The following is a 26,893-nucleotide window of genomic DNA, read 5'->3' as shown; positions in this document are numbered from 1 at the left end:
TGAAATACAAGCCTCATGAGATGTAACCGCTACCAAACGATTCGACGAGGGCACCCGAGAGAGAAGAGCCTCAACAGATTCGTTGAGTGGAACTCTGATGCCGGCAGAGGGGTTAGCCACTACCCCGTAGAACCCCTTCCGACTAGGAAGTAAGGTTGAATACAACGTTTCAAACATTGCTTGATTTGGTTGTGTAGGTTCCTAAGGAGTCTGGACTGCAGATAGAGAGAATGGATAAAGTCCACCATCCATTTATACTCACTTTCATTTGGTGGAGAAAAAAAAACCACATCTGGTAATGTTTCTTCTTCTTCTTCAATAGAGCACTCTCTGCCAGACCGGTCCAACCGAACCGGGACAGGAAAAGAGATAGGCTGAACAGCTGCAAGAGCTGCTCCCGAACCCCGGACCTCACTACACCTGGATGCGCAAACCAACACCTGACATACCTGACTGCATCAGATTTGAGCCAACCGCACTCAGTTGTGCAAACCCTGTACCAACTAAAGACAAGGACAAAACTTCGGAGCTAATCGCACTTGACGGCACAAACCCTACACCACCCACTGATGATGACACAACACCTGGGCGACCAACGCCCACCCCTACCGCCACACCAGGACAGGTATCCGGAGCTGAAGTCACATTGATTAAGGGAGGGGGAGAAAGTACTCCAAGATAACCCGGAACCAAAGCACAAACCACATTGAATACCTTAGAAGGAGGAACAGAAATAGCCACAGGAAAGTTGAGAAAGAAGTAGAAGACTGAGAGAAAAAGGAAGAAGCCACACTCGGAGTAACCAACGGAGCACCTACCGCCAACATTGGACAGGCGGAGAACATACCAACTGGTACCGTATTCAAAGGTGCATCAAAGGACAAGCTACGAGCTGTGGAACCAATGGGAACCGAAGAAGGAAAATTACCAGCTACCCTAGTGAAAGGAGAGGCAGAGGACACAATCGGTACTGATGCACTCGACAATGGTGCAGATGAATCGCCAACTGCCGTAGCACCTGCAAGAAACACGGCGGATACATAACATCTCAAACCCAGTAAAGGATGAATATACGGAGTTGCGGAAGACTCTGCAACTACCTGTGAACCCTCTAGACAGAAGCCTGAGAAATTACATAACCTGTGGAAGGTGCTAAAGAAGACAGCCCTGTCAGGGGTACACCTTCCCTCAACCCCAAAGAGAGAGAGGGAACTGCCAAAACTCCAACATTGCAGACTGAACCAATGAAATTTCTTTCAAACTTATCCACAGAATGAAAAGGAACCTTCGAAGACGAAGGATCAATATCCAACACTTTTGAACCCGACAAAACTGAAACCACATCCAGTTAATGGCAAAGAAACAGTATGAGTGAGAGAAGACTCCGAAGCGACCTCCAAAGAAGGACATGATAAAGAAGATTGTGTAAAAACATTAGAAGGTTTAGAAGAAGCATTAGAAGAGGCCACAGTTTTTAGAGAAAGAAAATAGATCGACTATGTTCCCCCTTCACAAACTTAACAGACATCATTAGCAAAGTCAAGAAAATTATTCTAGACATGATCGCGAATATGTATTGGAAAACCAAAAACTGAGACATTGCCTAACTGGTAATGTATAACCCTGCAACAAATCCAACAGATCTGCATTAAATTGAGCCCAACTGAATGAAATGAATATAAAATTTAGGCCAAAGGCCAAGCACTGGGGCCTATGAGGTCATTCAGCACTGAAATGTAAATTGCAGTAAAAGGTTTGAAAGGTGTAACAGGAGAAAAATCTTGCAGTTCCACTATGAATCAGAGTTAGGAGAAGGTGGAAAGTAAGATGAAGAGAGAATATGAAAGGAGGTACAGTAAAAGGAATAAGAGTGGTTGCAGCGGGGGGCTGAAGGCACGCTGCAAAGAACCTTAAGTAATGCCTACAGTGCACTGCATGAGGTCTACTGACGGCACTACCCCGCCTATGGGAGAGCCAAATTGAAAACCTGATCACCAGAATTACCACCACTGCAAGACGAACCAAACTTATCCACAGAATGAAAAGGAACCTTCGAAGACGAAGGATCAATATCCAACACTTTTGAACCCGACAAAACTGAAACCACATCCAAACGACCAACCACAGAGACCTTTAGAAACATAAAGAAACTTTCAAAGGATTGTTTATCAAAGAAACTTTGGAAAGCAAGGAAAATCAAAACCAAAGATGTATCCAAAGATGAAACCGTCACACTAAAAACCACAACAGAACCCAAACCCAAAAAAACCTGCACCTTCAAATTCTCTTCCTGAACACTGCCTAACCTATTAGCCCTACTCGTCTGGGTCTTACCCAACTCTACATCAACCTTAGAACTTATACCCTGAGAGGGAAGGGGGAAAGCTGCTGCCAACACTGCCTGCTCCGCACCAGTGGGGGCCGGCAGAACCCACCTTCGAGGCTTGCGGTTCCCTATGACCCCCGGCACCTGTTAGGGCTGGTTCTGGAACAGGCAGTGGTTGCTGAAAAAGAACGACTAGAATCAACTATACTACTACTACCACTATCTCTATTCTTAGTAAAATTATTCATCAGACTACAAAATAGGCTAGACATACTAGATGATAACATGTCCTCTAACTTCTTGAATAACTCTGACTTTAATGCTTCCTTGGCTACTGATTGTACCCCTACCGCTGATCCTGATCTTTGGTTACTCTTCGAAGCTAAGGATTTTCAGTGTTTCATATAGTAATACCCCATTTGATCTATTGACCAACACATACACTCATCACACCTCTTGACGGATATTACACTGAACCTTCCTACATAAAATACAAAGAGAATGTTGATCATGTTTGATGGTACTCATCCTATGCTTGCAGGACATGCAGAACAGATGAGCGCCAACATCTCCAGAAGTAGAAAGTTTGATCGTCGAAGCTGTAGACGAAAAGGAAGCAGAGGCATTAGGAAACGATGATGTTTTATTTTCTAACTTATCCATAGCGAGGCCAAAGTACCGATCCAAAGTCAAAATTAGGAGAGAAATTCCAAAATATGATATTGTAATGATACAATTAAGTTTTGTTCATACTTACCTTGGCAGATATATATATAGCTGATAATTTCCGACACCGACAGAATTTAAAACTTACGACACACGTAGTGGGAGTCAGGTGGTTAGTACCCATTCCCGCCGCTGGAGGCGGGTATCAGGAATCATTCCCATTTTCTATTCATAATTTTATTTCCACTGTCTCCTGAGGGGAGGTGGTGGCGGGTAATTAATTATATATATCTGCCAGGTAAGTATGAACAAACTTAATTGTATCATTACAATATCATTTTGTTCATGCAACTTACCTGTCAGATATATATATAGCTGAATCCCACCTTCCTGGTGGTGGGAGAGACAGAATAGAGGATTTAGGAAAACACATATGAGCATAATTGATATCTTGGTTCCTTACCTGTTAGCATAGCTGGCTTCGTGATTACTGCCACGTAAGTCTGCTTGTGCTACTAGAGTTGCCAGCAAGGTAGAGACCTATGAGGCTGGTGCGACTCCAGAATGATCTGTCAACAGGGGCGAGACCACGACGTGACTAGACCCATGGACCATACTAATGAGGGCAACGAGACAAAAAAAGGATTTTGACGTAAGGAAAAATCTATTTCTGGGCGATTGGCTCGTGTCGCCAGCGAAATATCCTTTAATCATTATTTCTAGGGTAAATGTACTAACACATACCAGAGAATAAATAAAATAAAGAAAAGGTCAGTATAACTGACTCGCTCACCTCTATGGAGGGTGTCGGTATGAACACTAGGCGAGTGAGACCACTACCACGAGCCAAATGCCAATAGAAATCTCCACTACAAAACCCTCCAAGAGGGGAGCCGTCCCACAGAGAGAGCAGCTCGTACTACTACTACTCCATCCCACGCTCGCAGACTGCTGCGCCTCTGGTGCCATCCTGAAGGTTAGCAGACAATCTTGAGCGAAGGGACGGGTAGGGTGGGTATTTCGCTGGCGACACGAGCCAATCGCCCAGAAATAGATTTTTTCCTTACGTCAAAATCCTTTTTCTGGGCTCAGCTCGTGTCGCTTGCGCGAAATCGTACCAGAGAAACAGCACAAGATTGTAAAGAAAGTAAACAGAATATAATAAAACAAAATAGGTCTCAATAAAAGATACAAATAAATGAATGAATATAATTGCTAAAAAGATACAAATACACAGTAAAACAAAATCAGAATTATGCTTAAATTACCCTTAAAACTAATTATGTTAATAATATAAGGTAATTTACATATATACAAATAGGTAAAATGATTACCTATCATAATAAATCTGTGTAACAACATGTATCAAAATAGAAATAGCAATTAATATAAAGTTACATAAATATTTGATCAATCACAAAAATATATATCTCAGGAATGTATATGACTTAATATACAAAACCCGTAACCATTGTAATATGATGTATCCCCTAGCATAAAAATAAGGGGATAACATCTATGAGATCAGTATGGTAATCAGCTGTGTGTGTCCCTAACCAGACAAAAGGGACACTATATAATTCATAAAGCAGCTAAGACACAAGGTGAATGCTAAGCTAATGAACAAGGTAGGAATAGACGAACTGTTGGGTGAGGCAGGTAGAAAGGAGGACTGAATCTTCTACTATAATCTAACTAGAGTCAGGGGAAAACTATGTTACCCGCTGCTACTGCTGGGAATTTCAGAGCTTCCAAGGACTTAAGGTAGTGACGTTTGAACACTGTGCGGCGATTTCCATCCGGTACTTCTTTAACCATCAAAATTCATATGCTGGAAGTAATTAATTGAGGTGGCTACTGCCCTGACATCATGTGCTTTTGGAAAGGAGTCAGGATTGGCTTGTTTGATAAGTACAGGATTTGTTGCCTGATGCCTTTAGTGGATAAGTACCACCTTTTTATTTTTCCCTCCTAAAGAGGCCCCGATGAGGAGAGGAGGTCCTGGATAGAAATGGCTCGTAAGGTTGAAACTGGACAAAGGGAAACATCTTGCGGAAGGGGTAATACCTTCCAAGGTTCCCACCTCATCAAAGGATCTTCATTCTTTGCTAAAAAACTACGTTCCGGAGAAAGTAGCACTTCCCCTGTGGGAAGGAATTGAACATGAGCCGGTCACTTGGATAAAAGCCGACAGTTCTGAAATTCTTGCTCCTGAAGCTAGGCTTAATAAAAACAGAGTTTTTCCTTAGGAGCATCATAAACGAGCATGTGTCATTATCGGTTTCGGAAGCCAGTTTTAGTAACATCGTTTAAGAAACCATGAAACTGACGTAGGCCTGACAGAGGGCCTAAGTCTAGCACATGCTTTAGGAATAGACGAGAAATAGGTATCTGTCAAGTCTATGTTAAATCCAAATTGAAATATCTTTTTCAATGCTGACTTGTTTGTCGTAATAGTGCTAGCTGCTAAACCCTTTTCAAATAAAGATCTGAAAAGGATATAGCAGAATTAACTGTCCATGAATCTGATATCTGACTCCCTCAGGAAGATTGCTAAACTTTTTGACGGCAGCATCATACTGCCTCAAAGTTGAATCCCTTTTATCGGATTCCAGGAAAAGAATATTCTGAGGGTCAATATTCGCATCTCTTTTTGCCGCAAACTTCATGAAATCCATAAAGTTAGGGTTTTGAGAATCCCTGAGGAAGCGAACACAGTCTTCGTTTGTACTGACTGGAGAGCTTGGGACTGGGGATCCGAAGGGACGAAGGCCCAGTTCCAGAATCATGGGGTACCAATGCTCTTCGGCCAGTCTGGGCTACTAGAGCCACTTGACCCCTGAATGTCCTGAGTTTGTCTAATACCTTCATAAGGAGATTCACTGGAGGGAAGACGTAAATCTTCTCCCAGTTGTTCCAGTCCAGAGCCAGGGGCGTCCGTGGCGTAAGCCAGAGGGTCCAGGTTGGGGGCTACATAACACGGTAGTTTTGTGGTTTGCTTGTGATGCGAAGAGATCCACCTGTAGCCCTGGGGACTCTTTGAAGGATCCATTGGAACGAACTCTCGTCTAGAGACCATTCCGACTCTAGGGGTACTGATCGGGATAGGGGCGGCTGCTATGAACGTTTCTCACTCCAGCTATGTGGGTGGAGGAAAGATGCCAACTGAATTTGTCTGCCAGGGAGAAGATGGCTATCATGACGTGGTTTAGATGACGCGACTTGGAGCCTCCTCTGTTTATGCAATGTACTACCACTGCGCTGTCCAAGACTAGCTTTATGTGGGAGTACCTTGGTGGGCGTAATCTTTTCAGAGTCAAGAAAACTGCCATTGCCTCCAGTACGTTATATGGAACTGACGGAACTGGGGTGACCAAATTCCTTGAACCTTTTTGACTTGGGAGTACCCTCCCCAGCCGCTTAAGGACGCGTCTGTGTGGATGGTGATCCCTGGTGGAGGGAACTGAAGAGGAACTGACACTGACAGATTCTTGACTTTTGCCCACGGCCGAAGCCGGTTCTTTAGAATCAGAGTCACTGAGGATAGCTTGTCCCTGGACCTGACATTTGCTCGTGAGCGCCAGATCCTGGTTAGATCTTTTAGTTTGGCTTTCATTAAGATGTTCGTTACTGAAGCAAACTGGGAGAGAGCCGAGGATCCTTTCCTGAGCTCTCCTGGATGCTAGTTTGTGACTTAGAAATTGCTTGACTGACTTCGCTATTTCTTTCCTTTTGGTGGATGGAATCGACAGAGTGTGTGAGGATAGATTCATTGAATGCCTAGCCACTGAAAGTTTGACTCTGGAGTGAGTCTTGATTTGGATCTGTTTATCTTGAATCCTAGATATTCTAGGAATTGGATCACTTTCAGTGTGGCCTTGTTGCATCTTCGACTGATGGGGCCCAGATCAACCATCGTCGAGATACGCTACTACCATAATCCCTTGAGCTCTGAGCTGTTGCACTACTACTTCCGCTAGCTTCGTGAACACCCTGGGTGCCACGTTGAGCCCGAACGGGACCCTACCTTGAGGAGAACGTCTGATCTCCTATCTTTGAATCCCAGATACGGACGAAGTGTCTTGCAATAGGGATATGATAGTAGGCGTCTGTAAGATCGATAGAGGTGGTGACGGCCCAACGGCGGGGAAGTAAGGTCCGCACCTGTGAGATCGTGAGCATCTTGAACTTGTCGCAGCGGATGGCTAAGTTTAAGCGGGACAAGTCTAAGATTACCCTTCTTTTGTTGAGCCTTTCTTTGGAACGCTGAACAAGCGACCTTGAAATTTTAACTTTTTGACTTTGACTATAGCTCCTTTCTGAAGGAGGTCCTCTGCGTACTCTGTCAATTCCTTGGAAGGAAGTTGACGGAAAGGTCTGGCTGGAGGTGGGTTCGTCAACCAGCTCCAACCCAGCCCTTTTGACACTATGCTCTGAGCCCACTGGCTGAAGTTCCACCGGTGGCGAAGTGAAACAGCCTCCCTCCTACCTGAAGTTCTTCATTGGTTCTGGTAACCCCCCGACCTCCTCTGAAGTGCTTTCCCCTATTGAAGGGGCCTCCCGATCCTCTCCCACGAAAGGACCGCTTACCTCTGCCTCCCTTGTTCGAGCGGTCATACTTCTGAGAAGCTTGACTCTCGAAGGCTTGATTGTAAGCTGGAGAGATGGCGTATGAGGTGGAGGGCTGAGGCTGAGGGGATATCACATAAATAGGCTGTGATTGACCTTTAGACGTGGAGGGCTGGGCTGTCTGCACTAACGGCACTGTAGGAACTTGTTGAGGGCAAGCGCGGTTGCTTCTTTTTGGTAAGGCTGGAAACGTCTGGGTTTCCTTTGCCCCTTACCTTTTGGTGTCAGGTCTTGCTTCTCCCTAGCCGTAAGACCCCAACGGTCCTTAGGCTCTGGTTCAACGCTCGTAGCCTCTGCCTGGACTTCCGCCCTTTACCATAGCCTCTGGAAGAGATCTGCGCCCCAGATGTTAGAAGAGAGTAACCTATTCGGTTCATGACGAATGGTTGCCTCTAGCAGGACATGCTTCCTACAATTCGTTCTGGCAGTGGCAAACTCGAACATATATGACTGCACCGTTTGAGTCAGGGCTTTGGTCATAAGCTTAAAAATTGGTTCTGAACCATAAGCCATGGTTGCTACCTCAGACATAGCCATCAGGTTGATTGACCTGGCTAGTCGTGTTTTCGAGTCAAATTCCGCTTGAATAAGACTATCAGGGAGCCTGGGCAGCTTTTCCCAAACCAAAACTCGCATAAAAGCACAGTCAGGTTTTTGAGTTTGCCAGCTGTGAAAGTATTAGGCAAGTCTTCCCACAATTCTCCAATTGAAGGAAGCAAACGGAGATGTGGGGTCTGCTTCTTTTAACTGAGGCATGGGTTCCCCTTTCTGAGCTGCTGAGATGGTCGACCTAGCTATCTTGGTTAGGAAAGGGAGCGGGGTACTCTCGTCCATCGTGAAAATGGTAAAGGGACTTTTGAATGGTTGGATCTTGGTGTTCGAACAGTCCTTATGTCCTCTAAACATCTGAGCCATTCTCGCTGAGCCCTGGTCTCGAGAATAGAGGGACGTCTCCTTTGGTACCCTGTCATCCCTAACCATAGCCGAAGGCGTGAGCCTAGCGTAGCCATGAAGGAGGCTGTAGGCCTTCCGGGTAGAACTCGAAGTCCTCTATTCTCGAGTTCCAAACTCCGGTATGGAGATGAGACCATCTTGGAAGGGGGCGTATGATGCTACTCTCCAAGGATTGTTCATGGAGAAAGCGGGCAGCGAGTCATGCGGGGGAAAGCTGAGATCCGCTAGTGTTTGGAGGTTGAGGGAGAGGACAAGAGGGGCTTCTCTTAGACCGGCTATAATAGTGTCCTGAGAAGTGATCCTGTCCGACAGGCGGGATATCATATGTTCCATATCGTCTTAAGGGAGCCCACTAGGTCGCCCACCTGTTGCAACAGGCCAGCATTGGTGTCCAAAGCCGGAGCTGCTGCGAAGGTGGAGGGGAGACTCTTGAATAGGCAACCAAAGGTAGTGGAACTGGTGATACTGCCGGGGTGCGGGATTTCTCCTTAGGTTTACTCTTTGAGGACTTTGAGCCGGAGCTAGACCCTTTAGACCTGTCTGGGCCGGGATTACGAGCCGGAGACTTGCGCGAGGAAGAAGACGAGGACGTCTTCTTCGAAGACGATGACGTCTTAGTCAAGGTCATATGTTTTGGACTTGATCTTAGGTCTAACCGAAAGCCTCTGGAGGAGTATATAACTCATCACCCGTAAAGCCTTGGAAGGATGGAGAGGTTGCAGGGGTAGAAGAAACAGTCACTCCCAAGGGAGACCCTTGGGTGCCTGCATTACTTACCTCGGCCAACAGGTCGTCTATACTACCATAGGTTCAACATTTATATCCAGGGTTGCGACATCCGTGGAGATATCCTGGTCTTGTTCTGTTAAGGAGGCCGCCAGTTGTTGTTGGATAAAGGCAATAGAGGGGTCCGCCTCTACCGGGGTCGACGTACCCAGTCGCCTTGCCTCGGGAAAGATAACAGAGCTAATCGCTTCTCCAGTATGTAGGGCTGACCCTTGCGGCGTTCTCCTTGCCCAAAACCTCCGACCCAGGCCCGCAGGGTAGCCAATGCCCGTATCTCTTACTGCCGGAGCCTGTAAGAGAGGGTATATTTTAGATTTAAGAATCACTAAAACTAAAACTTAGAATATACTTAAACTAGATGCCTTAAGTTAAAGTAAATAACATAAACTTAAGTACTAAAAGAAGCGGAGCAGCATGCGGAGATGGAATACTTACGCCTTCCAAAAGCTGGCTCACCAGATCGTAACATATGGTGCACGTCTCATGGTACCAGACCTGGATGTCCCGTGCGGAGTCGCGCATGGAGCATGGGACCTTGGCAAACTTCGTGTCCACAGGGGTCCTGAAGTGTAGCGGAACATCCCAGGATTGCTCACAGTTGGTGGCCTGTCAAGTGGGAAGGACACATGAGTATCTTAAAGGGGGAACACTTACAGACCCTAAGGACAAAGAACTCCGTTACATGCCGGAGCTCGGAAAAAATTTGGGCATAACCCCTCCCTGCATTGCCTGAATAGGCTATAATCCCGGAGAGATCCGGTAAAATGAAAGGGAGGGGTAGGGATGGTTTAAGAAACTTAAAGATAAACTTAAAGATAACTTTACCTAAACATGCAATGTCATGCAATGAACCGGACTAGGTCCAGTGAAGCGGAGTGTAGTAACTCAGCAATACGGTACGGTTAGTAAAGACCTACTGTATGCTCCGGTCCAACTACGGTGGACTATACCCTTCCGCTGGCCGGATACAGGGCTCCGATAGGGAGGAGCTCTAGTAAGGAGGGAAGGGCGAGATGACATACAGACTCGAGCTAGCCCCGGAGCGGCAAAGGAAGTAACGGAGGGGGGGAAGGCCAGGCCCCACAACGTACCACCCGCCGACCGAGAAGCGGAGAGGTCAGAACCAGTCTAGGACTGTCGGACTCCCAGGTCCCTCCGGTGGAGGGAGAGGGGGAGCCAGGCTCGGGCATGCGGGGCGAGCAGGAGACCGACCCACCCCCCACCCGACTCTATGGGAGAGCGGAAGAGGGGGGGAGGGGGACTGGCAGGCGTCTGGCTGACTCGTGATCACGTAGTGACCACGAGGCGGTAAACTAAGATACGGTAACCAAGCCTAGGCCAACCAACTGATCAGAGAGAAGCTATCGGGGAAGCAACCTGAAACTGAAAAGCTGGTAGCATATAGGCCCATAGGGCTAAACCAACTGATCAGAGAAGCTATGTGGAAGCGACCGAACTGATCAACGGTAGACTAGGCTCTACGAGCCGGGACCTAGGCTAAGCCAGACGCTAACTAACCTCACAGTGACAAAACATATAAACTATATATAATAAAAATGAAAGAAAGAAGGTAAAAAAGCAGGAGAAAAAATCCAGGAGTGCTGCGACTAGCCCGAAGGCGAGTCTACCACTCAAAGCTAGTCAGGGGCCGATACTAAGAACCTGGACTAGGGTCTGGATAGAAAAAGCCTACATAAGGTGAAATACATACATGTATGACAACCTGAGTAGACCTAACGACGCGGATAATCAAAATAGAGCGTAAATAATAAGGGATGTTCTAGGTATGGGAGACCCAAGAACGAACCCAACATGCGGCAGGACCATGCTGCCATGCTTCCAGCCCCCGAGAACGTATTTGTACTAAAAAACGGCAATACTGTCTCGGGGACGGAAAAAACTCGCTAACCGTAAATACTGAGTACTTAACTTAGGCTGCTGCAATAGCTGCACGCTCCATTATCGAAATCCGAAGAAAGGGCACAAAAATCACAGAGAAAAATAACACGTGTGACTCGTGTGAGCTAACTGAAAAGGATGTCCACCAGAGGCGCAGCAGTCGCGAGCGTGGGATGGAGTAGTAGTAAGTACGAGCTGCTCTCTCTGTGGGACGGCTCTCTTGGAGGGTTTTGTAGTGGGAGATTTCTATTGGCATTTGGCTCGTGGTAGTGGTCTCACTCGCCTAGTGTTCATACCGACACCCTCCTAGAGGGTGAGCGCAGTCAGTTATACTGACCTTTTTCTTTATTTTATTTATTCTCTGGTATGTGTTAGTACATTTTACCCTAGAAATAATAGATTAAAGGATATTTCGCGCAAGCGACACGAGCTGAGCCCAGAAATACCACCACCTGGCTTAGTTTACCAAAGGTATCCCACTTAACTAAGCTAATGGAAGGGAGACCCGCCCAGGCGGTCACCCCACAACCATAAACACAAATTAAAAACCCCCCTAATCCCTAAAGGATAAGGATGAGTGTTACCTCCTGCCCCCAAAACAGTGTCTGGCAGCAATGTATGGTCCGAGGGAGAAGCAATTTTCGTATGTCACTTTCACCCTCCCGCAGGTAGTGTGAAGCGAACACCGAATTGCTTCTCCAAAATGTGGCATTCAAAATATCTTTGAGCGCCATATTTTTGTGAAAGGCTACCGAAGTAGCAATAGCTCTCACCTCGTGAGCTTTTTACTTTCAGAAGCTTTAAAATCACTATCAACCTACACTTATTATGCGCTTCTTGAATCGTATTCCTGATGAAGAACGCCAGTGCGTTTTTCGACATAGGAAGATCAGGTTTCCTCACCAGAACACCACAAATTGTCCCGATGACCTCTGCAAGCTTTAGTTCTCTGCAGATAGAACTTTAGAGCCCTGACAGGACACAGGAATCTCTCACGTTCGTTTCCAACTATATCTGACAACCCCTTTGATTTCAAAGGTCCTCGGCCACGGGTTGGAAGGATTCTCGTTCTTTGCTAAGAACATGGACTTAAAGAACACACCAGCACTACTTTCTGAAATCCAATCTGCTTGCTAATGGCCTGAATTTCGCTAACCCTCTTCGCCGTTGCCAGAGCGGTTAGGAAGATCGTTTTCTTCGTCAGATTCCTGATAGAAACTGAATGAAGCGGTTGCGAAGTGACTCGACATCAAATATTGAGCACCACCATCCAAGTTCCTTCCACGAGGGTTACTTTAGGCTGGACTACCTTCCTAGTCTCGAACGATCTAATAAGATCATGAATGTCTTTAGATTAGACGAATCGAGTCCTCTGTGCCTAAAGACTACAGAAAGCACGCTCCCTGTAGCCTTTAATAGTTGGAACAGCTAACTTCACTTCCTCTCTCAGATAGAGAAGGAAGTCAGCTATCTGGCTCACAGAGGTTGTGGTGGAGGAAATGCCCTTCTTCCTGCACCAGGATCTGAAGACAGCCCACTTCGATTGGTACATAGCGATTGAGGAGGGCCTCCTTGCGGTGGCAATCGTCTTCGCCACAGGTCTTGAAAAACCCCTCGCTCTGGCCAACTTCTTGATAGTCTGAACGCAGTCAGACTCAGAGCGGGGAGGTTTTTGTGGTACCTCTCGAAGTGGGGCTGTCTGAGTAGATCTTTCCTTAAGGGTAGAGTGCCTCGGAAAGTCTACCAGGAAGGACATCACCTCTGTGAACCAGTCGGCTGCCGGCCAGAAGGGGGGCGATGAGTGTCATCCTCGCTCCTTCCGATGCCGCAAACTTCCTCATCACTTCCCCGAGGATCTTGAGCGGGGGAAAAGCGTATATGTCTAGGCCCGCGACAACTCCAAAGTAGGGCGTCTACTGCGACTGCTCTCCCGGGTCCAGAACTGGGGAGCAATAGAGTTGAAGTCTTCTCGTCTCCTGGACGTTGCGAAGACATCCACCTGTGGACAGCCCAACAGGTTCCACAGCAACTGGCAAACCTCTTGGTGAACTCCACTCTGTCGGCAACAGCTGTCCTCGCCGACTGAGAAGGTCCGCCCAAACATTCTGTACTCCTGACACGAACCTTGTCAGGATCGTGACTTCTTGCGCTTTTGCCCACAAAAGGAGTTCCTTTGCGATGGCAAACAGAGAAGGCGAGTGAGTTCCCCCTTGATTTCTTAGGTATGCCAGCGCTGTGTGTTGTCCGCATTGATCTGAACGACTTTGCCGGATATCTTCTTCCTGGAAAAAACCTGAGAGCCAGATAAATGGCTGACAGCTCTTTCAGATTGATGTGCCAGGACACCTGTTCCCCTCTCCAGGAGGCCGCGACACTTCTTTCCCTCCTAGTGTTGCTCCCCAACCCCACCGTGGACGACGCGTCGGAAAACAACACTAGGTCTGGGTTCCGAAGTTTGAGGGAGAGCCCTTCTGCGAGCTTCGAGGATCTGACCACCAACTTAGGTGATCCTTCACTTCTCTCGTTAAACACAAGATCGCCTCCAGATCTTGCTTGTTCTTCCAACTGTTGGCTAGGAAGAATTGAAGAGGTCTGAGGTGGCAGCCTTCCCTGAGAAACAAACTTTCTCCAAGTGAGGAAAATGAGGTAGCCCAGGCAAACTCATCCCATTCCCTCACCGAGTCATGTTTCCTTTTCGCCTTCGCCCCAGAAAGGTCGCCACTTTCTTTCTCAAAGCATTGAAGTTTGTCGCCCCTGGGACGGAAAAGCCCCGAAAAAGTGGCCACTGAGTCCATCTGAAACTCCCCGAGATAGAACTAAAGGATTGAGACTGGAGTCAAAATGGGGCGACTATTTTCCGAGGGTTTACCCATGAAGTCCCCCAGGGACTTTTGGCTAAACGTCATGGTCGTAAGTGCTTCAGGGTCGGCTCCAGACAACCGTTCCCTATTCCCGGCGAAGTGAAGATCTCGAATAAGCCAGGTCCGTCTAGGTAGAGAGAGATCCGTTATATTCCTCGCCAAATGAAGCAGGCCTTGGCCACGTTCTTCATTAAGAATAATGGAAAACCCATCGGGCGGGCTGTTGTCACGACCGAAGCACAAAGTGCCCTGAATTGGAATAAACCTTCCCCTTCATGGACAAATCGTCAAGAAGTATTTCCTTGATTTGGGGATGGATGGGGACGTGAAAATACGCGTCTTGGAGGTCTAGTGAGACGCCCATCCAATCACCCCCGGTCTCCAAAGCTGAACAGCACAGATTGAGGCCGTCTCCATCTTGAATTTCTTCTTTGTGACGAAGAGGTTTAGGCTGCTGACATCGAGGACGGGTCGCCACCACCCCCCACCCCCCCCCGAATTGTTTCGGCACCTAGTGAACAGACTGTTGTAAAAGCCTGGAGGATTCCAATTCGGCCAGGTCGGAAAGAAGCCTGTTTGCGCATTGCGCAAAAAACCGCTTGCTTCTCGATCATTTGTTCGCCAGCAGATCGAAAAGCACTTTCTGTTTTCTCTCCTCGATAAGAGGGAGACAAATCCTTTGGTTGTTGACGGATAGCGGGGGATTGGGTTACTTCCAAGAACAGGATCCTGGTATACCCTTTCCCTTCCCACGACATTCCGCAGCGACCAATGGGTCCGGCATCCTCTCTCTTCCCAAGGCTTTCGCGAACCAGAAGAAGGCCTGGCTCCTAACGCCCGGCGTCTGAAGGACTTCCAAATCACTTCGCCTACTCTTTGACGGTAGGCAGGGGTTTTTCACACCATCTGGAATGAGCTCTTCCTTCAGGGAGGCTGCTATTTCGAGGAAGGTCTGCCAGTCACGAAAGGGTATTCGATTTCTTGGCAAAACGAAGCTCACCAGAAGATGAAGTCAGCTGCTGGCCTTCTAGAAAGACTGGAGGGCCAGAAGAAATCTTGCGTTTCTTGCCTTTTCCTGAAGGCTTGAAGCCTATGTCCCTTAACCATAAGGCCCTCGGGGAAATGAGATGGTCCCTTGAGAATGGAGCGAAAAGGCAAGTCCCGGCCATTTTGCGTTGGAGGAAGACGGATTTGGGCCGTTGAAGTTAGCAAAAGAGCGGCTCTCGATTGCGTTGAGAATTCCCCGAGCTAAAGTGCGTAGCTCAACTCCTCAGAACAAAGCCATCCCCTGACGGCACCTTGTTCCATACCAGAAAAGTACGCTGGAAGGCAGCTCCCCCAGAACTAATAGGGTCCTCAGAACTCCCTTGACCTGAGGCATCTAAAACTCCAAGACAACCAGTCGAGAAAGTTAGAAGACCTCTAGAGTCCTTGAAGAAGAGGTGGCCTTTTAGATGAAAAAGTTCCCCCCCCCAAAACAAAACTTTCGTTATGGGTGCCACGTGACTTTTGATGAAGACAGAAGGTGGGCCCTCCCCCTTCTTGGGAGGGTCGTGCCACCCGAATGCTACCCGAAGGTCACCTTGAGCAGTAGGCTGGTAAGTTTAACGCCTATGTTTCCTCTCCCGTACTCATACCCACATGCCTCCTTTACACCGCAGAGTCTTGGGAAAGGTCGGTAAAGCTAAAAGAGGTACTTTCCTGATACGCTTTCGCCTCTTCTCCAATCCACTCATGGACTTTCCTGGTTTCCGGAAAACGCAGTTGCTCCTTCGTGGAAAGGGCGACTTCTTCATTTTTAAATGAACCCAACCGGCCCGATGCCTTCGTTGCCTTAAAAGAAGAAAATTAGAATTGAAGGAAGGAGGGTACGAGGGGCTTCCGGTTGAAAAGTTTCTCCGAAACTCCCGACTGTAGCAGAAGACGCAATCAAACAAAACTTTTATAGTCCAGATGAGACAGTAGCTGGTTTGCTGTTCTTCCTCTGGCTTCTACTAAACTCATCGCTAACTCCTTCCTTCCCAGAAAACTGGAGAAGTATGGATGGAAAAACTCTGCAAGAAAACTGACGAAGGCAGGAAGGGTTCTTTCCTTCATACCACCTGAACTTTGGCAACTGGTGAGGAACCTGGTGTCTACACCAGCGGCGCGGCATTGGCGTTACTCCGAATCCCACGAACTGTTTGGGCGGCCGACCCCGATCAGGTGCGGCGAGCCTCAACATCTACTAAACGCACTAAGCTTGGGTCGCCACTGGTCGCGCACCGAGGCGTCCACTAGTGCACGTTTTTGGGCTTCTACTGGTGGCCGGCGCACCGAGCGTCAGTCAGGCGAGCGGACTGGTAACCGCCGCCCACTGGTGGCAACGGTTTTATCCAACAAACAGGTGCGGCGTTTTGGCGGCACCCCTGAAGGCGCGCTTCCAACTTGCACAGAAGCCAGCGCTCAGCGTCCACCACTTTCCGCCTTGCGAACATACGAAGACTTGGCGACGTCAGGGAGAGTATTCGTCCTGAAGAGCGAGAAACGAACTTCTTTCACCTCCCTCTAGAAGGAGTCATGCTGATGGAGCAGAACGAACTCTAGAGGGGGAGACTCGAACGAAGAAGGAGAGGCGGGCGAGGAGAAAAAGAGGGGTCTTGGGGGAACTTTCTTGACTTCTTCACATGGAAGCTTCTCATCCTTTTCTAACGACGGCTGGAAGAGACTCTCGTAAGCAGCAAGAAGCAGTCCTTGAAGTTTGGCTAGCTAAGGCCAGTGACTGAATCAACCTCTTGTTTTGAGGCGAATCTCCTTGCCTGCTCCGGGGAGGGGACTGATCCTGTGAGCGAGGAGAGCGGCGAGGGGAACGTCCGCCCTCCTCCTCCTCGCCCCAGGTACGGCTCCCTTTCTTCCCGAGCTCTGGAGCGACCGTAGCGGCTACGCAAACGTACGGCCTAACTGAATCCAAGTTCCGAAGGACTCTCTACCGCCTTTTCTGCGGCGGAAAAGCAGTGTCGAACTAGCACTGTCAGGCGCAAGATCGCAAAAGTGGCGGAGAAAACTAGGACCGTGAAGGCGTCAACAAATTACGCGCCGTCCTTTTCAAGGCGGACATGGAAAGTCCAACGCCTTGAAGAACTCCACCACCCTTTACGTGGGGATGAATGGCCATCCGATGACGAAAAACACTCCTTGAGGAGACGTGCACCTGGCGCACTGCTCCGCCTGGCAGTCTGGGGATTTTGCATCAGTAACTGCCTGAAAGGCACCGCCAGATCTGTGGTGGGGGGTTCCTTGTAACCCTCCTTCGGGCTTTTCGACATGCTCCCTCCCCAGGTCCTCGGTAGTGCAAGCAGGACAGGTCCCAGGCCTAGCAGGCGAAACGAGGCCGAGTGCCTGACTTGACCACCCCTCCACTACACCAAGGGGTATCACTGCACTTTTGCACATCACTTTTGCTCTCAAGAGCCAACACTTTCGATTCTAGATTACGAATCGATTCCAATATTAAGGATAAAGTATTACTCTCTACAGACACTGCTTACAGGGCCCGGAGGCAAAACTACAGGGTTAGGAGCATTAACAAGGAGGAGGATTAACAGGAGAAACATTAATTTCTTGCACGCCTGAAACACTCCTGGAGGAAGACCTCCTTAACCTATCCTTTTCAAGTTTCCTAAGATAGGTATCATACGCCTTCCACTCAGAATCTGTTAATCTTTCACACTCCTTGCAACGGCTTTCATCACACCATTCATGCTCCCTGCAACTCTTACATACCGTATGTGGGTCTACTGAAGCTTTCAGTAGCCTACCTCTACAATCAGTTCTAGAGCAGAACCTAGCGCTAGCTGTACTAGACCCTGACATATATCTAAGAAAAGTCCAAACCAAAATCAAATCAATCCACTAATAACGTGTGCCTACCACCGATCCAATCAATTAATCCAAAAAAAAGAACCAAAAGGGATACTCAAGTAGCCAAAAGTTTCCAAATCCAGACGGAGGTGCTGTAAACAGATGTTCACAACACCGGCGACAGAAAAATTATGAATAGAAAATGGGAATGATTCCTGATACCCGCCTCCCAGTGGCGGGAATGGGTACTAACCACCTGACTCCCACTACGTGTGTCGTAAGTTTTAAATTCTGTCGGTGTCGGAAATTATCAGCTATATATATATCTGACAGGTAAGTTGCATGAACAAACCAGTAAATAAAGCATAGATCCAGGAGAAATGGCATTAATAACAGGCCAAAGTCGTAATCTGATATCCAAAATTCAAAAACTCTTTAAATTAAGGATGTCGGCCTCGGTCGACCGATATTTGCAGCAGCGTTGCGAACGGTAACTCAGGTAACTCAGTTGACAAGATTTTAGCTGCAGTATTGGTAGTGCTGACAGTGGGTAAATTTATGAGAATATAGTTCAGGCTGGTCAGTGACCAGGGCTAATTCAGGTGTTCAAGGGGTGTATTGCATTATTCAAAATACAGTATATGCATGTAAAATGTAACAATAAAAACAAAGTACGTATACAGTGAAGTATTTAAAACCTACTTTAATCAGAGCTTGGTACTCCTCTTTCAGTCGAGTTACCCATAATTCTTTATCTCTTGGTCCAGCTTTGGTTTTTAACAGCGGTATATTACTTAATGTTTTTCGAGTAGCATCATCAACCATCTTGAACCTGGTAAAACAGTTTTCCTGAGGAAAAGAGACATCATCATAATCTAACACTATAATTCTTAAAGCTCTAAGTAATGTAGAGGTTCTTGTAGTAGAGACTGAGAAATTTAAAAGTTAAAGTACCTCTTTTAACCAATGAACATACTATTAATGTAACAGATAAAATTTAACAAATTTTTAGTCATTTCTTATTAATCCTAAGTTGCAAACAAGAACTTTTATGTAGAAGTATTTCTCAATAGCAAGCTGGAATCAGTAGTTGAAACTTGGTATTGTGGAATCATTAATTGATGATAGGTGGGTGAGTGAGGGGAAAAGGGAAAGCCCATTTACCTACCATCATAAAGCACTTTTTCCTTTTGTATTAGTCTCAGGAGGGTGGCTGAGGTGGGATGTCCTCTCATGACAATGAATAAAAGAAAAAGTGTTCAGTGACAATAAACAAGTGAAGGGTAATCCCCTTTTCATGCACTGTACCATCAATTAACTACCTTGTTACTAAACTCACACTGAAGAATACTACTCTGGTCCAAAAGGGGATAGTTTGTATTTTCATATTTTACAACATACACCATATATGTATAACTGAATCACGAAAGTTTGGAACATGATAAATCCATAAATAAAGGTATAAGACACGAAGGAAAGATATACAACGGAGTTTCTCCAAGATCTTTCAACGTCCTTTATTTAGTAGACAAACTGACATACATTGTAGCCATGTTTATGCTTGTTTGGGAAGGTTACTAATTCTCCAGGTGTGTCGGATTCTAGGTACTAATCTCCTTATAATCCCTATGTCATTTATACGATCTTTCCTGTATCCTCAATTTCTCATGTAAGTCAGTTTGTCTGCTAAGTAAAGGACGTTGAGTCAAAAGATCTTGCAGAAACACCATATATATATAGATAAAATATATACACATATATATATAGTATATAGTATATATATATATATATATATATATATATATATATATATATATATATATATATATATATATATATATATATATAGTATATATATATATATATGATATATATATATATATATATATATATATATATTATATATATATATATATATATATATATCTATATATATATAACTATATATATATATATATATATATATATATATATATATATATATATATATATATATATATATATATATATATATATATATAAACATGACCTATATAATCAAACTTGGAGTTTTACCATAGGCAAGGAATCAAAGAAATACCCCTATATCTTGGTTATTTGGCTATTTATTTGCAAAGATTATTATGTAAAAGAAAAAGCCTTAAACCTCGAGAATAACTCATTTATTCACAAGTCATAACTTTACAAAACTTCACTTCAATAACACATACCTACAGTACTAATGGGATAGGATAAGATGCAAAAGTGAAGATGTGATGCACACACTTTAAATCCACAGGTATAAGCCTGCTAAAACACATATCAAAGACAATTCAAATAAAGTGCAGCCTAATCCAACTGTAACATAACCTTAACTATGGGTGGGGTGTCCTGACTGTAACTGGGGATCATGAACCCCTGATGTGCAATTGTGTATAGCAGAATAGGCCTGGGCCTATTCTGCAGGTTCACAGACAAAAGAGAGAGAGAGAGAGAGAGAGAGAGAGAGAGAGAGAGAGATTAAAATTGTAGCTCCAGGACTATTCAGTAGATATGTATCAATCACACATGGTTTAAGATAGCTGGCCTAGCTGACTTTGTTGAAATCTCACTTTAGTACGTCAGCCTGATGGTTGTTCCAGCTAGGAAAGATACTGGTAGTAGGCTAAGTGACTGGAATGTGAAGCAGGTGTTTTTGCAATGGGGAAAACACAGCAGTAGATCCAACGTCATTGCGTGGATCAGCCTTATTCACTCAATATTTAATTGGTGAAACAGAATACAATTACATCTTTAAGCATACCATTCAAAAGATTGAAGTTTCATCAACATAATGTGATATATGAAAGCGCCATACGAAATAAAATAAGCATGTGAGGTCTTTGTAAAATATGTTTTCAAGGCAGTTTTGAAATCCAATATGGCGTCAACCAACTGAGGCGCCGTTCATAACTGCAAAGGATCCAACATCTTTCCCAGCCTTCCCAGCACTCATTTGAACAATGTTAGAGTATATATGTAACCTTTATGGATCTTACTCAAGATTGCAGTTGTAATCAGAACAATAAAACAACATTTTGTTGCCTATATTAGTGAAAGTATGAAACTTTTTTCCTGGGGTCATGGTTTAAACTGAAATTCATTTTCTTGTAAACAGTGGATTTATCCTTACTGCTATAACAACTGAAGCTCCACAGTGCTTATTTGATTGTAATTATACACATTTTGGTCTTAATTCACTCCAAATTGCACTTGAACTATGTTGCGGTTCCTGGTTCCTGAGCACTTAGTCCACAAACAAATTAATAATCACATGATAAAAATTTATGCAATGCATGACCTTATACTGCCGTATAACTATTTATTTAAATAATTATCTAGTGCACGCTTCTTCTTCTTCTTCTACCAAAACATCATAGTTTCCTTGGATAAGCCACGGTTGGTGTCATTGTTGACAATTGTTGTGAAGAAGTGCCCAAGCATCTATGAGTACAAGTAGTGTGCGGATTTAGCACATGGAATGGAAAGTTTATTGACACAAGCGACTCTTCAAACATCGAGATGGCGTCAATCTTCTAAATTGTTGGTGTTATAAGTAAAAATTTCTAAAGCGTCATGGAGGTGTTTGCACTGCGCATGGCTAGATTTTCATTAACTTCTGTTTAGTCTTAAACTATGACCTCAATTTCAAAGTTTGGAGAAAATACTTACTTCAAAAGGTTAGTAGAGGTCTTGAGCTGTTCTCCCAACACCAATGACTCATGACTGGTGCCCATTTCTGGTGTCAGGACATGTTAAAATACTTTTTCAGAGGGTGGATCCACATGCGGTGAAAACTGGATCAGCTAGTCCAGTTGGTTGTTTCCCCTACTTAAAAGAAATGCACCTAAGTTTCTTAGACACAATCAAGTTTTTGGCCCATGATACTTTCAACCACAGCCAGGTGGTAGCTTGTGTTGTTGGCACCTACGGAGCTTGTGTTGTTGGCACCTACGGAGCTTGTGTTGTTGGCACCTACGGAGCTTGTGTTGTTGGCACCTACGCACAGCAGTGCCAGAAGCATGATCATGTCTAAATTTAACCTTAAATAAAATCAAGACTGCTGATGCTAGAGGGCTGGATGATAAACATACAAATTTGCAGCTCTCTAGCCTCAGTATTTAGTTTTTAAGATCCGAGGGCGGACACAAAAGTGCGGCTTGGCAAACAAACTGCCTTTTCGGTAATTCTAAGCCCTTATTCCACGGTAAAGTTGACTATGGTAGTTGACGTTTTCCTACGTTATTTTACTTACTGAACAAGAATTTAAAGTAATATTTATTCGGACAACTGTAATTACCTAACCCCCAAGGGCCAGTACTAAACACGGCTAGGTAAATAGCTACTAGGTACATTGGATGCCCCAATCCCTAGTGAATGCCGTATCCGCGGTTACATTCTTTCTACCTAGTCCGTGCGGAACTATTCTTTAAATTACCCTGGCCCTTTGGGATTAATTATAGTCGTCCGAATAAATATTACTTAAAATTCTTGTTCAGTACCTAAGTACCTAGCCTAAAATAACGTAGGAAAACGTCAACCGCGGAATGAAGGCTTAGAATTACCATTTCTCTTACACAAAACTAAACCTAGTTGTGCACACGCCGTTCTGCTCTGCACGAAGCCATTATAGGGGATCAAGGAAGAGATGCCCACAGACCAGGTCAGGGCACGGAGCTTTAGGGTACTAGGCTAGTAGTACCTAGGTCAAGTTAGGATGAATCCCTGTTGACATACCCTACTAGGTAGCTACCTACAGTAGGCCATTAAATCCGTTCTTAAGCAGGAAGCGACCAACGGGAATAACGAGCTCAACTCGTATGGGCATTTTCCAGTGTGGTGTTTCCTATATTTGTATTATAAATAATCTTAATCGACGGACAGATTACTACCTAACATAAGGCAAGGAACATCTCATCTTACCTCTCTCCAGCTGTTTTCGTGAAAGTTGTCAAGTCTGCTCGTTGTTGAAAGCTGCTGGAAGATAAAATTTCGCTGAACTGGTTACTTTGAAAAATGTAAGAAAAAATTACTTTAATTGAACATTTATCTATAATTTTATATTTATAAGGATATAAAAATCAATTATTCCTATATGCAAGTACTCTGGTCGTTTTAAAGATAGGTTTCAAGTAAAATAATTGTCCTTTTTATAGTTATCACACATTGAACGGTACTCTTCGTATTATGTTGGAACGTCTTGACCAGTTGCATTCTGTTCTGAAATTTTGTTTGTGAGGCTGTGAGAACATATTAGATTATGACGCAACATTAGCAAGCTTGAACAGATTAGAAAGGTCAAGCTCTGGAATATATATATATATATATATATATATATATATATATATATATATATATATATATATACTAAAATCTTCAGAACACGTGATGTATTACTCGAAGTTAAAGATGATCTGACAATTTTCGACATACACCTCTGGTACACATCTGTATATGACACACAAACACACACGCATATATATATATATATATATATATATATATATATATATATATATATATATATATATATATATATATATATATATAGTGTGTGTGTTTTATGTTACATAATTGATGGATCCGTTCAAATGTCCATCCAGCCAGCGCAATGAAACAGTGTTTATATGCTTAATGAACGACGCTCAAGCATTTAAGGATTGTAATCAGCTGATCAGCTATGATATTGTAGATTAGTACTAGTTTGTCTTTTGACCTGTTGCCATTGAAGTGATGTCGGCAATTATCCCAAAAGTCACGCACATTAGCCCCAGGATAATCCGTATCTTGGGATGTAACCCAGGACCGATGACATTACAAGGAACTAACACATATTTGATTGGGACAGGAAAACGGTTAGTGTTGGGTGGCAGCTGGTTTTTCTAGATCATGTTTACCTAGGTATAGGTACTAAATGTTGAGTTGAATTCATGGTAATACTATGATGCTGTAATTCCCCTAAAATAGACGAAATACCCAGCTTATAAGTAGCTTGTAAGGTACACTTGTTCCCACGGGAGTGCAAAACAGAACCTTTGACGTCGAACACGGCTTACCTTAACTAGGGCTAACTAGCCTATCCATCAGCAGGAAACTCGATGAACTTGGTAACAAGGGGAGTTAGCTAACTGGTGGTTAGGGGGACGAGTTGAAAGGGCGAGTTTAGAACGACGGGAACAGGTTCCGCTGCCGAAAATAAACTTTATAACCTTTCTTAGAAGGCCATGTCTTTACCTAACCTGACCTTTCTTTCCTAACCTCACATAGGTAAAATACCGTGCCCTGACCTGGACCCTCCTTTTAACTAACACTAAACAATAACTAGAGTTAGACATGGGATAAAGGCAAGAAGAGGGAGCGCAAGCACTTACTACTATCTTCCTCCTCCCCTTCATTGTTGAGTGCTTCCTTGCTCTCTTCCTCGTCTTTCCATGGGAAGAGGAAGAGGAAGTCTAAGAAGGCCTCTCACTAGAAGTCACACAGGATGTCCTATGAGCACTTCTCTAGGGAGGCTGTTAAACCCTCCATGTGTGACCCTTTTGCTGCCGGCCAGGCTGGGACAGGTCTCAGAGGGCAAACTCGGTACCTTGTCCCGGCTTGATATGTTTTGTTCACAAGGACTGCTCCTGTCACTTTCAACCATAGTTTACCAGAAACGTGCCGATGTGAGCTAGCACTGTCCACTTGCCTGGTGCATGTACAATCCTCACATACCTACTACTTAGGTAGTGAGGATATTGGCTATGGGAAAGCTTTTTGCATGTGATCATGTCACTGCCCATTCATCTCATGGCTTGTCACAGGCCCCAGAGTTTAGCATGCATGCCAGCAAATTCTTCCAGTTCTGCTGTTACCAAAGGTAGGAAGTTATGTGGGTCAGTCAACCTTAGCTTAGAACTCTATTCTGGATATGGGTCTTCCACAGCTCATGGTGTATTGACCAGCACCTGCAGTATACTACTACCTACTAGGTATAATCTGACAAAGTCCTGGGAACATACTTGAGCAGACTTGTCATCCATACTTGGTAAAGCCAGTGTTACCCCCACACATGCTAGGTGCAGAGGCTTTCCTTGTACAGTGTGTGAGTACTCCTAGCCTTCCCATGTCATTTTGGGTATTGGATAGAAGACATGCTCAACCAACTCTCCTATTGTTTACTTAAGTAGCTACTGCAGTTGCTTTTTACCTGTGCTTCTCTAGATGTATGTGTGGTTGAGTCAGCATGCTATATTCTCATTATGTTTACATACTACTATTCCTGTGTGTGCATAGTCTTTGGGTTCATGTGTGATTGACCTATTGTTTTGGAACTCAAGGATGTGTTTTACACAGTACTGCTAGGTAATATCTGCTATCCTGTGACTTTAGGTTACCAGATGTTTGGCATATTTGACTGGTGACAGTGATACTGATAATTGTTCATATGCCGAACAAACCCTCGGTCTTAACCATAGGATAATTTTCTTGTGCCTTGTTTGGACGGTTCAGCATCCCCCTCTTCCAGAAGTGTTCCCCCTGTTTCGGTTGTACCGCAGTCTCCTTCGTTTTTTTCCATCAATTCGTCGTTGGAAGTATCGGGAGTTGCACAGGATGAGATTATGTTTAATGTAGGCCCCTCTCCTGCAGGATCTAGTGTCCTTCCTGAGAGGGAGGAGGCTATGCCTTCTGTTTCCTTCATTTTAGATTCCTAATCAATCAAGATGGTGGCTGTGTGGGTGTCTCTAGGCCTAGAGGGTTCACCCTCCTTGGATGGCCTTCTCTCGCATTTCTTGGCAGCTTGTCTCCCCTCCCCCCAAATGGCCCCATTGGCAGCCCCCCCCCCCCCCCCCCCACCCCCCCCCCCCCCCCCCACCTCCAGTCTACATTACTTTGGTCTCTCGTGTGCTGCCTCCTAGTGGGACACCTGTATCAACATCGACGCTTGCTGGGTCACCCTTTATCACTCTGCCAGTGAGGCCATCGACCAGCACTGCCATTCGAGATATTGTAACGTCATGCCCAGTATCCTCTCAGCCTATGACGTCAGCTGCGGTAGCGTCTCTTCCTTCCATTATTGTGATGTTATCTCATTCACCTACATCATCATCTCTTCCTCTCGCTGAGCCATCAGAGACATTGTTTCAAGCTATGTTCAAGAGGTATTATGCTCTCTCTGGCAAGAAGAGTCATAGAAGAAGTGATTCTTCCCCTCCTCCTTCTAGCAAGAGCTGTCGTAGAGGGAGGAAGCTCTCTTCCCCATCTCCCTCTGCTTTTTCATCTTTGTCTCCTTGCCCTCAAGTCAAACGTTGGAGAATTACGGACTTTGTGGTGTCGTCTTCTGCAATTGAGAGGAGTGTATCGCCATCTCTACACGGCTGTGTCTCTCCCTTATGCGTACTTGTTTGTGCAAGTGAGAGGAATGCTTCGCCAACTTCTATACACGACCGTGCGTCTCCACTACGTGTAAGTGTTGGTGACCACGGAAGAGTTGTGAGTCAGAGGAGTTCGCCGATTTGTATACACAGCCATGTCTCTTCTTAAGTGTAACTGTTTGTGACCATCTCCATCTCCTGTACCTGTTTCAGTCAGTCGTAAAGATGATAAGGCTTCAACTAAGAAGTCAAAGGTGCCACTTTGTCGTCATTCCCAAGTCCATGCTCATGTGTCATCTCAAGGCAGCCATGTATACTTGATTCGTCCCGCGAACATGTATGTGGTTTGTCGCATGAGTGAGTACACGGTTTGGGTCGAGACCATGTACTGGTTTCTTCACATGGCAATGTTCCAAAACCCTCTGTATCAGGACCTTCGGTAATTAGGGGCTCCAATCCAACCAGTGGGAGGCATGATGCCAGACTTCCAAGGGAAGACTCTCCAGTGCTGTTAGGAAAGGATGAGGATCCTTCCAGGCCTCCTTTGTATCATTGGTCTC

At 45.1% G+C, this 26,893-nt stretch overlaps 2 protein-coding genes across 4 annotated transcripts in view; one reads left to right on the top strand and one right to left on the bottom strand.

The window, feature by feature from the left end:
- LOC135196994 (ubiquitin-fold modifier-conjugating enzyme 1) overlaps window positions 1-23,020 on the bottom strand; it is a 46,909-nt gene extending 23,889 nt beyond the window's left edge. The window contains exons 1-2 of one of the 3 annotated variants that reach the window (XM_064223879.1): window positions 22,903-23,020; window positions 18,664-18,810 (exon numbers count right to left, since the gene is read on the bottom strand). In XM_064223879.1, the coding sequence (XP_064079949.1) occupies window positions 18,664-18,786 (123 nt within the window). In that variant the 5' untranslated portion in view covers window positions 18,787-18,810; window positions 22,903-23,020. Of the gene's footprint in view, window positions 1-18,663; window positions 18,813-19,129; window positions 19,151-22,902 lie in introns of those variants that run through there. The other 2 variants (XM_064223880.1, XM_064223878.1) reach the window with 2 other exon arrangements.
- A 628-nt stretch (window positions 23,021-23,648) lies between these two features.
- LOC135196991 (endoribonuclease LACTB2-like) overlaps window positions 23,649-26,893 on the top strand; it is a 209,262-nt gene continuing 206,017 nt past the window's right edge. Inside the window, exon 1 of the mRNA XM_064223873.1 lies at window positions 23,649-23,834. Coding sequence (XP_064079943.1) covers window positions 23,713-23,834 — 122 coding nt within the window. The 5' untranslated portion in view covers window positions 23,649-23,712. The remainder of the gene's footprint in view (window positions 23,835-26,893) is intronic.

The sequence above is a fragment of the Macrobrachium nipponense genome, chromosome 18 (assembly GCF_015104395.2).
Source record: "Macrobrachium nipponense isolate FS-2020 chromosome 18, ASM1510439v2, whole genome shotgun sequence".
Taxonomy (NCBI): Eukaryota; Metazoa; Arthropoda; class Malacostraca; order Decapoda; family Palaemonidae; genus Macrobrachium; species Macrobrachium nipponense.
Note: the sequence above shows the minus strand (reverse complement) of the source record. Positions and strands in the feature narration are given on the sequence as shown.